The sequence below is a fragment of the Ceraceosorus guamensis genome (assembly GCF_003144195.1).
Source record: "Ceraceosorus guamensis strain MCA 4658 unplaced genomic scaffold IE81scaffold_64, whole genome shotgun sequence".
NCBI classification, from domain to species: domain Eukaryota; kingdom Fungi; phylum Basidiomycota; class Exobasidiomycetes; order Ceraceosorales; family Ceraceosoraceae; genus Ceraceosorus; species Ceraceosorus guamensis.
In genome coordinates, this window is record NW_020290059.1 from 76,374 (window position 1) to 86,029 (window position 9,656).

At 54.0% G+C, this 9,656-nt stretch overlaps 3 protein-coding genes across 3 annotated transcripts; 1 reads left to right on the plus strand and 2 right to left on the minus strand.

Annotated features, from left to right (window-relative positions):
- Positions 1-526: 526 nt before the first annotated feature.
- On the plus strand, positions 527-2,179 carry IE81DRAFT_325482 (S-adenosyl-L-methionine-dependent methyltransferase). Its single transcript, XM_025514526.1, has 4 exons — positions 527-1,284; positions 1,369-1,518; positions 1,595-1,798; positions 1,892-2,179. Exons 1-4 carry the CDS (start codon positions 856-858, stop codon positions 2,066-2,068), a joined length of 960 nt encoding a protein of 319 aa, XP_025367709.1. The 5' UTR covers positions 527-855; the 3' UTR covers positions 2,069-2,179.
- Positions 2,000-4,171, minus strand: IE81DRAFT_325483 (hypothetical protein). Its single transcript, XM_025514527.1, has 3 exons — positions 3,181-4,171; positions 3,014-3,079; positions 2,000-2,882 (listed from the first exon to the last, which is right to left on the minus strand). The coding sequence occupies exons 1-3, from the start codon at positions 3,839-3,841 to the stop codon at positions 2,344-2,346; spliced, it is 1,266 nt and encodes a 421-aa protein (XP_025367710.1). The 5' UTR covers positions 3,842-4,171; the 3' UTR covers positions 2,000-2,343.
- Positions 4,172-5,106: 935 nt separating this feature from the next.
- Positions 5,107-6,354, minus strand: IE81DRAFT_218934 (hypothetical protein). Its single transcript, XM_025511025.1, has 2 exons — positions 6,082-6,354; positions 5,107-6,000 (listed from the first exon to the last, which is right to left on the minus strand). The coding sequence occupies exons 1-2, from the start codon at positions 6,283-6,285 to the stop codon at positions 5,266-5,268; spliced, it is 939 nt and encodes a 312-aa protein (XP_025367711.1). The 5' UTR covers positions 6,286-6,354; the 3' UTR covers positions 5,107-5,265.
- Between the last annotated feature and the right edge of the window lie 3,302 nt (positions 6,355-9,656).

Sequence of the window (9,656 nt, forward strand, 5' to 3'; positions counted from 1 at the left end):
GGCGAGCCACATCACGTGAAGGTATGGCCATTTTTTATTTTTGATTCACAATCTGAATTGAATTCATCAAGACGTGTTTCAAGATTTGCCATACGCTCGGCCGTTTCGGCGTGTTGGTTGCACTTTTGACTTTCCGGTACCGTGGAGGTGTTGCGGCTTGCGGGGTAGGGCGGCATGGAGAGGCAAAAGAGTCAAGAGTCGCGACTCGCGAGTGTGAGTCACACTTTGACTTTGAGTGTGAGTCAAGTGTGAGTCAAGTGCTGATCCAGTCATGAGTCACGGCACGAGTCTCGCCCGGCTCGCGGTGACTGACGCCTTGGGGCAAGCAACACAGGCAAACAAGCGAGTCTTGAGTTTTGAGTTCGTGAGTGTGAGTGTGAGTGCATGGACCACCTGACCTGCATGGTGATGCTGACGCTGACACCGCATCAGTTACGAGTCTGTGGTGGGTCTGATGAGTCTTGATTCACGATTCAGATTCAGAATTCACGTGATTCACGATTGAAGATCGTGACTCGACACGACAGAGAGAAGTCTCATGGCTGGTCAGCCAAGCATCAGCATACGTCACTCGAAACTGTAGCTCTAGCTCGAGCGAGCGCCAACGTGCCTCTGATGGGCCCGCGACGTGGTGTCTGCTGTTTGCGACGCTCAGACTCACGATATTGAATGGACACGGTTGAGTGCCACGGCAAAGCGTAAGAAGAGCAACTTCAACTACACCTGCTCTCTCCTCCACCCTCCCTCATCCATCACTGCACTCCTCACTCAGCCTCTTGCATCTCTACAGGCCTCACACCACTCCACTCACCCATCTCCCTGCCCGCTCACTCGCACGCTTGCATATCAGCAAGTATGTCCGCACTAAACACTCCAAGCGCATCCGATTGGTCCTCTCACAGCGTCAACTATGACACGAGATCGCACCCCGACTCTTCCAGGCCCAATGCTACCTCCGAAGCCCCTACCCAGGGTATGATTCGTCGCGCATTCATCGACCACTTTCTACCCCTCATCGATCAGCTGCTAAGCTACAACCTCGACACCAACGAGGCTCGCGTTGCCCCTTTCAAGCTGCACGACTCCATGTGCGGCACGGGTGCCGAACTGACCGCTTTGCTGGAGCATTATGCCGAGGGCAAGGGCCGCACTCTCGCTCGGAACGGCAAATTGCAAATCGTAGCCACGGACTTTGCGCAAGGTATGGTGGACAGCGCCAAAGCAAAGGTCAAGCACTTTGATCAAGTCGAGCAAATGGTCGATTTCGGCATCGTCGACGTCATGGTGCGTTCTGCCTCCCCCCGGTCTCTTTGCAGCACGCAACGAGAGATTCATATGCTGACGCGCTCGCATCCATAAACGATCAAGAATGTGCCCTACCCTGACAATCACTTTGACGTCGATACGATGATCATGGGTCCCGGTCTGGTTCCGGACCCGGACAAGGCGATGGCCGAGAGCGTGAGGGTGCTCAAAGCAGGAGGTTTGGCCCTTTACGCTCAACCGTACGACATTCAGGTGAGCTCGGGTTTTCCTCGATGCGCCGCTCGGGTTCTCACACGCTGACGGCTCGACGCACGCTTGCGTCCCCAAGGGCTGGGACTTCTTCAACGAGCCGCTGCAAACGCTCGGCTTCTTGTCCAAAGGTTCACCAAAGATGCAAGATCTGCCCATGCTCGCCGCTTTCAGGGACGTGGAAGCCGTCAAGGGTCGGCTGGAGCGCGCAGGCCTACATAAGGATAGCATCCAGCACGCGTTTTCAGAAGACTACTACACCTGCTCTGACATTGTCAAATTCGTAGGTCAAACGTCGCGAATCCAGGTTGTTTCTTTGGTCATCGCATCTGACGATCTGCCCCTTGCCCGCCCCTGCGCTCCGCGAATGCAATAGACATCCGACCTCTTTGCCAATCCCGGCATGCGCGCCGCATTTTTACCTTTACTCAATGAGGATCAAAGATCCCAAGTAAGAGACGAGGCTATTCGCATGGTCCACGAAAAGTATCCGGATGGTGTTGCGCGCCTCAAGCATGTTGTCGCCGTCTGGTGGGGATACAAGCCCACGTGATCAAGACATTCTGGGCAAGACGAGCCGCAAATGGTTCTTCACGAACACAGCTTCCAGCTCCTGTGAATGACAGATTGAATGATATTGTCCGATTTGTACTGTAAGTGCGTATACTCATGCGGGGCCGATCAAGCCCCATCGTGCTTCTGAAGACTACTGAGGGCCTAGCGACATCAGGAAAACCCGTAAGTCGACTTTGTTCTTGGTGACTTTCTTTGCGGCTCTGGGCAGCTGTAGTAGTGTAGCGATCCCTTGGACGACGGCTGTCCGCGCCTTTAATCCCACACCAGCATGCCGTTCGAGTTGACACTAGCTTTGCTTTGCGGCTGTTTGGAGCTGACAGCAGCGCCGTTTCCTTGTCTGGCCGCCTTATTGCTTCTGGCCTTGTCCTGCTGTCTCATTCTCTCCCTCTCCTGCTCCCGCCGATGCTCGGCCAGCCTTGCCAGCCTTTCCTGCTCCTGATCTTGCTTCGCCGCTTTGGCTGCCTCGGCCTTTTTGCGCATCTGCTTTTGACTTTTGGTCTGATCGCTGATTGCAGCAGCGGAACGACTGGCTGTTCCATTAGAGCCTGGTCTGTAGACTGCACCCGCTGATCCGGTGATCGCGCCCAGTGTAGACTTGTTGGCCGACTTGCTGGCAGCACTCGATGTGGCGAGCCTGCCAGTAAACGCTGCGGAGGCTTTCGGCCTGCCACTCGACTCGTCAGCATCCGGCAAGGCCGCAAAAGGGTTGCTCTTTGCCCACGCATTATCCGGCACGCCACTTGTATCGGCTCCAGCAGAAGACGCTGATGAAGATGTTGGTCTGGCAGCCACTGCGTGGATCAGCAAAAAAGCAAGTTAAGGAAGGATGAATCAGTACGAGACTCGCCCAGCCGAGATGTAAGGTGTCTGTGCTGTGGCCTCGTGCGGAAGCGTGTCGCCTGTACGTCCGACTGATGCTCACCTCGTTTGCCGCTCACCGATTCCCATGCTCGTGTATTGGGACTCAAGAATTGTGACGAAGAGGGCGCTATACGTAGCGATTGGACAGCAAAGAAGCCATCAGATCAACTGCACACGATGCGGATGCGAGCCAAGCTATTTGCAGCATACGAAGATTACTCGACTCACGATCAAGATCTGCAACGGCCTTGCCTTCACGTGTCTGTGTGGAAGTAGTCTCGATCGTTTGCGCAGAGGCAGAGAGCGCAGCTGCTTTGTCAACGACGGCTTCATTGCTTCCCGTCGCAGTCTGCCCCGATTGCTTTGAGGCTGGCGTAACCCCGGCATCAGGACGATGGCCCTTTTCTTTGGACGAGTCGACCGTGACGGCGTCGCTGCTCGGCTGCTCGGCTGCGACATTGCTGTAGCTTGCAGCCCCATCCGACAATCCTGCTGCTGCTGCTGCTGCTGCTGCTGCTTTCTGTTTCTCGCTTTGCTTCATTTGCTTTTGCCGCTGCTTTTCCTTCTTTCGATCCTCCTCTTCTGCCATGCGACTTGCGTGCGCGGCAGGTCCCCAACCACGCTTGGGAGTCTCTGGTGCGGATACGGTTGCCGCAGTCGTAGTGGCAGGAACCTGATTAGCTACTGACTTGTTCTCCGCGCTAGGCCCTTCAACTGAGGGCGCCGACTGCTGCTTCTTTCGGCGCTTCTTGTTCTTGCTGGCCGAAGCGCCTGGCAATGAGGCGATGGAGTCATTGCGATGGGGAAAAGACGAGGCTGCGGTTCGAGTGAACAAGGCGATGCTGAGGACGACGACCAGCGCCAACAGCACCTGCGTCAGCAGATCCATCGTGCGCCGCAATGGTGGGGCATGCGAGCGTCAAATAAGCGGTGGCACAGAGGTTTGGGTGCGACTGACAGTCACGAGTGGTTGTGAGGGTGTGGACGCTTGGGCATAGGCAGCCACTTGACGCGGAACTCTGAACTCTATCCGCGCTCCGGCTGAGCTGAGGTGAATCGCCGCCTACGAAAGGTTACGCCAAGCGGTGGTGTAGCGAGTGCGAGGAGGACAGATGGGAGGTCGCGTCGCTGAATCAAGCGCGATGCCGAGGTGTGATCGATGTGAGTCGTGCGTGAGTCTTGAGTTGCAGGAGGAAGAACAGGATGCACGCGCGAGCTCATCATCGTTATTCTAATTTGATTGTAATCGTAAATTCACCTTCAGATTCGATTCTTGTGATTGCGTCCAGATCGGAGTGGGCGCAGCGCGCATCTCAGCACTCATGACCAGCACAGGCAATGCGCTGTGCACAGATCCCATGGCTGCACGGCCGCCCTCTTCATGCGGACGATCCAACGCGACGTCGCACCACTCCTCTCACGCGGCCTTGAATCAAGAATCACGTGAATACAGCCGGAGCCATGTGTGAAGGAAGGGTTGAGTCTTCGATTGAAATCTTATCGCTCTCGTCGCCTCGCCCAATAAGCCTCATACACAATCACAATTCGAATCTGAACGACAGCATCTTCCTCAAAATAAGCCCAGATTGCAATTGCAAGAGCGATGAAGCCATCAACCTGAATCAAGAATGATCTACAAGACGTGAGAATCGTTGACGGTGACGGACGGAAAGCGAAGCACTCTGGTGCGCATTGAACATCGGCGGCAGAAGCGATGCAAAGGTGTCAAAAACAATCAGAATGACGGGACAGTCATGTACGCGAAACACGGCTCCGACGAGTGAGGTATCAGATGAAAATGGCGGCACCTACCTGCCCGTAGCACTCAGCGCGGGGCCGACTTTTCGCTTGAATCTTCGCGGATCCAGCCGTAGTAGTCAACATTCTGACTGCCCTTCAGGGTTGGCGTCGAGTGCTCAAAGCGCGTGCTCTGCGTATCCACGCTGCCTCCCCTTGGAAACGCAGGCCGGGCCATCCTCGTCAGGTGCACGATAGGGGTAGGTGGTGGGCTCGCAGCGGGTACCGTGTGGGAGAAGTTGCGGATGCGGTGCGATCTGCTCTCCAGGTCGGGCGCAGCTTGGCGCGTCCAGCCTTCCACTTCGAATTGGATCGCAGCGGGAGCTAGCAATCCCTCCTTTGCCGCCGCATGGTTGGCCTTCGCTTGCACTTGATCCCTGCTGGAAGTGGAGCCGGCGGCATAGCCCTGACTGCCCAAGTTGAGGAGCGCCATGTACAAGCGCGACGTTCCAACCACTGAGAAAGGGCAACGATTTCAGCATGATGCGTGACAGCACTCTCGACAGCACCTTCACCTCACTCACATGTTGCGACAGCTGCTGGCTGGGCCATAGCTGGCCGAATGAATGGTGGCAAAGTGTTCGTCACTGTGAAGGCAATGTTGATGACGTTGATCGACATCACGGTGATGAAGTATTGCAGACCCTCTCTAAAGAGGGCTTGTTGCAAGGAGGATCTAAACCCAGTACGCCTCCACAGTAGCAGGATCTGACCACCAGCCAGCACAAAGCACATCACGTCGACCGTGCCCCACGCGATGAACATGGCTAGGTTGCGGACAAGTCGATTCACCGGACGTGAGCTGTACTTGTAGATCATTGGATGCGCCTGCATTAACTTGCACTCACAGGTAGGCCAGAAGTTAGCAATAGCATTCGTGCAGCCGCCAATAGGTCCCAGGCCGGGTACGTTTGCAAAAGGCGTTCCGATGTAGAACTGTGCCGCGTACAGAGACAGCGCCAGAGAAGCCAGCCAGCTGACGGCAAGCAGGACCCCCACAAAGCGATTCTTGTTGCAAATCGCCCATGTACGGACCATCATGAGGGGCATGACGATGGCATATCCGATAGCGTCAATCAGTGGCAAAAGCGCTTGATACTTGGAGCAGTACGCCGTGGTCACGCCGGGCAGGACGTTGATTACGCATGCCGCGATCTGCCCCACCAAGCCGTAATAGCGACCAAAAGTGAAGAGCCAAAGGGACCACTTGCGACTTGACTTTTGCCATTGTCCGACTTCCCAGCCTGAAGTCTGCCGTCGCAATCAATTGGCTTAATGACTGTAAGCGACCGACAGAAATGGCTGGAACCCGCACACCTAACCCACACTCACGGTGATCAGCTCCCAGCTCCAAAAACCAAGGACGAGAAATTGAATGACGGTGGAAGCTTGGCGCTGGTCGCCAAGCTCGGGAAGGATGAGATACTGACCAGGTTGACTCATGGTGAGGCCGACAAGTGTGAGTCTAGCAGAGCGACGTGCACGGGTAGCAGCAGGAAGGCCAGAAGCGGAGGGGGCGGTCAGACGCAATATCATCCACTCATATTTTATAGCGGTGGAACGACTCAGCAGCTGGACTCTCGCACATAGCTGGCTGTCTGACTGCTCGGCTAGAGCGCCGCGCTAGCCAGGCTCTTGGGCTTTCCTCAGAACTCAGCATCTGCTATCTTGTATCGTCGGCGTCTCAAAAGACCACACAACGTATTTGGCGCATGGTATGTGTGCGATTGGCCGACCACGCGGTCGCTGCAGCGGCGCTGCCTCGCGATTAAGAATGGCGTCAAGGTCGTTAGTGAGGCAGAGAATCTCCTGCTGTACAACATCCTAAGCTTTCCGAGCGAGTGGTCAAACACTATATGCTGGTGGGAAGTGCACCACGCGGTCTTGGGCGCTGTTTCAGTTTGCAAATTGCAGATCACATGGAGCAGTGATGCATGACATGCAGCAAAGGCCAGATTACACACGTTCGCCAAGCCACACGACGACTAGCGCTGCTGTCTTCCATGCGTGCGGTCAGAGATCTGCATGTCAGCGGCGGGACTGTACGCGACCGCCCTTCGGTCGTGCGTGAAGGCCGTCTGAGCTCGCTGGCTGCAAGCTTTCCGACTTTCCGAGTGCTCAGCTAGCGAAATGTTGTCTTGCACACTGGCGATGCGAAAGTCGTACAAAAAGCGCTATGTCCAGATCTCTCCGAGACTTAGTCGTTCTCGTGTCCGGTGCGTGTTTGATTTTAATCGCGACTGGTGGGTGACGTGTCCGACAGCTCACATGGAATGTCACAGTATTTTGACAATTGCTTCAAGAATGTCCTGCGGTTCGGAGAGAGCAAGCTCAGGGTCTGCATTCAGACCTTGGAGAGGTCAGACTCTGACCCAATCTCAAAACAGCTTGTGGAAGCTCAGAAGAGACCTGGCAGACACTGGGATAGCGACTGCCTGGGCCGAAGCGCGGATTAAACACACATGGAAGTCAAGCTGAGGGTCGATGCTGGAGTACGCGCGATCTTATTCAGGATAACGCTCGGCTGGCGGATAAGGCGCAAGGCAACGAATTCAGAGAGCGTGTAGCCCGGTACTTCCCTTAAGAGAGTCCCAGTCTCAGCTCCTCCAACCTCATCCAAAGGATGGAGTCACTGGAGAGGCAATGGTCAGAGGCAGCATCACAAGACCCACGATCGGATGGAATAGCCTGCTGCCTCCAAGACGTAGACACAGAATCTTAGGCGGTGATGTGTTCCGCTTGATCCTACTCACAGCTGTTGTGACCCTGCTCTCATGGGCGAGTCCGTCAGTCAGCCACGCACACAACTCGCCGCCCTAAGCTCTATTCACCATTTGTGATGGACTCGCCTAAGCTCTATTCACCATTTGTGATGGACTCGGATGACCCGTGGGGTCAAGTATTTACCTCAAAGACGACCATCGCGGCACATCCGACTACATCTACAGGCCGGGAGGCCGAATGAAAGTGCTTGGAGTCTTTGACCCTCAGCATCGTCCGCAATGTGAAAGCAACACGTCAGATGGCAAGCTGTGAATCGAGTATAGCATGTCCAAAATTTGTCGATCGCTCCGTCATGCACTGCGAGAAAGCTCAGCTTCATTCAGATGCTATCAACACCACCTGCATGGATGCACCCTGAGAGGGCAAGCATGATATTGTTGCGAATACTCGGAATTTGCTGCCCTGCCCCTTGTGGACGGCGTTTCTCGCTCTGCTCGGAACCAGAAAAGATGTTAAAGCTGTGGCTACTGGGCCTTGACAAAGGCCACCGTCTTGATGCACTCACGACTGGATGCCGCCCTGCCTGCACGAAAATGGAAAGTGTCACGAAAGCGCGAAGGAATGACGCTTCGCACTGGAAGTGTCTGTAACATCACTAAAGCTGCGAAGACAAGCCGAATTGGAACACGAGCAATTTGACTTCCTCTCACCTTCTTTTGCAAATCAAGCTATCGACTCGGCTGGGCTGAAGCCCTTGATACGCGCGAGGCCAATCCACAATAGGTATACGCTTTCCTTGTATCTCTGCGAGAAGGCTAAGTCGTGGATGCGGTACGACAACAATATCGCGAAATTTTGAGATTCATTGACTCTCCATGGTGCTTTTTTCCCCCTTTCTTTTTCACGTCGTCCATTGAGTACCAGGGATGCAAACTGTACAGTTGCAGCACGATCAGCCGTATTGAGTCTGTTGCTGCAATGAGCTATTTGTTTGACTGTCCCGAGAGAGGGCCTGCAGGCGTTTTGAGAAAAAGCGGTCCCAAGCAAAGACCAACTCAGTAATCTAGCGATCGGAAAAACGTGTTGATCAGCTTTGTAGCAGGTTTAACCACAATTTCCTTTCGCAGGGCTCTATCGCAGCGTAGCCGGACGGACAACGCGCGTGGCTTCTCTGAAGACGGAGATACGCTTGCTAGAGGCGTATGTTGGGGCAATTCTCTGCCAACACCCGCCAACTCCTGCCGATGTCACACAGACCGCCGACCTCATTGATGTTTGGTAAGTCCAAGCAATGAGAAGCTCAACCTGCGCCAAGCTTGGCATTGAGCAGCAATTTGCTCCCAGCAAGTCGGAACTGATCAAGCTTGCGAATCTTAAGGTCCTATTCAAGAGTTCAGCAAGTCATATCTCTGACTGCGTTCTTGCAACCGTTAGAAGTGTCTTAAAGTGTAAGAATAATGTAGAAACAGGAATGGATAAGGCTAATGCCCAATGTGCTTCAGTGATTTCCACGTGATGAGCGAACCACAATTTCCGACTCCACGACAATTCGAAGATACCACGTTCAGAAGACGCTCACATCTTTCGAGAAGAATACTTGACGAGCGCTCTCAAAGAGAAAGTGTAATTGACCAGTGCATCGTGGCTGCAGCCTAGGTGGCACATGACAGTAGCTTCATCTCCACGCGAAGACGAGTCTCCACGATTTCCCGCTGGTGTAAAAAATACGACAATACTTTCATTTACCAAACACGAGCACTGTTACGCTGAAAATTCACTTTTCACGTTGAGATGCGGTGCAAGCCTTCTTAAGAACAGTAATTCCTTGCATGCAAGTCGCGTGAACGGCGAGATCGCGCATGCACGGTTCTTGATTATTCTAGTTGCCTCGCTAACAAAAAAATTGAAGTTGTCGCCTCTGCCAAACTCATTTGGACAGTGCGTGATACCAACAAGACGCACATGCGTTTCAATCAGAGAAAACCTCAAGTGTTTGCGGAGAAAACGTACAAGAAGCGTACGTGACAGTGCCTGGTCACACCTAGACTTGCCCACGCAAGCTCGTTATTCTTCCTCCAAAAATTTTGCTTTTCCGTGGCTACCTCAATTGCGCGCTCCACTGCTTGGTTTCGTTGAAGGACTGCCACCTTTCTACTGCAAGTTTAGGTTTGCGTAATTTTCGA

What these genes read in the sequence shown, in the direction of transcription:
- IE81DRAFT_325482 (XM_025514526.1), top strand. Translation starts at nt 856, where the DNA reads ATGTCCGCACTAAACACTCCAAGCGCATCCGATTGGTCCTCTCACAGC. An exon ending in TCGGCATCGTCGACGTCATG is followed by an intron (nt 1,285 to 1,368) that starts GTGCGTTCTGCC and finishes TAAACGATCAAG; the next exon opens with AATGTGCCCTACCCTGACAA. An exon ending in CTCAACCGTACGACATTCAG is followed by an intron (nt 1,519 to 1,594) that starts GTGAGCTCGGGT and finishes TGCGTCCCCAAG; the next exon opens with GGCTGGGACTTCTTCAACGA.
- IE81DRAFT_325483 (XM_025514527.1), bottom strand. Translation starts at nt 3,841, where the DNA reads ATGGATCTGCTGACGCAGGTGCTGTTGGCGCTGGTCGTCGTCCTCAGC. An exon ending in GGCCGTTGCAGATCTTGATC is followed by an intron (nt 3,080 to 3,180) that starts GTGAGTCGAGTA and finishes CGCTACGTATAG; the next exon opens with CGCCCTCTTCGTCACAATTC. An exon ending in ATCGGTGAGCGGCAAACGAG is followed by an intron (nt 2,883 to 3,013) that starts GTGAGCATCAGT and finishes TGATCCACGCAG; the next exon opens with TGGCTGCCAGACCAACATCT.
- IE81DRAFT_218934 (XM_025511025.1), bottom strand. Translation starts at nt 6,285, where the DNA reads ATGATATTGCGTCTGACCGCCCCCTCCGCTTCTGGCCTTCCTGCTGCT. An exon ending in GGAGCTGGGAGCTGATCACC is followed by an intron (nt 6,001 to 6,081) that starts GTGAGTGTGGGT and finishes TTGCGACGGCAG; the next exon opens with ACTTCAGGCTGGGAAGTCGG.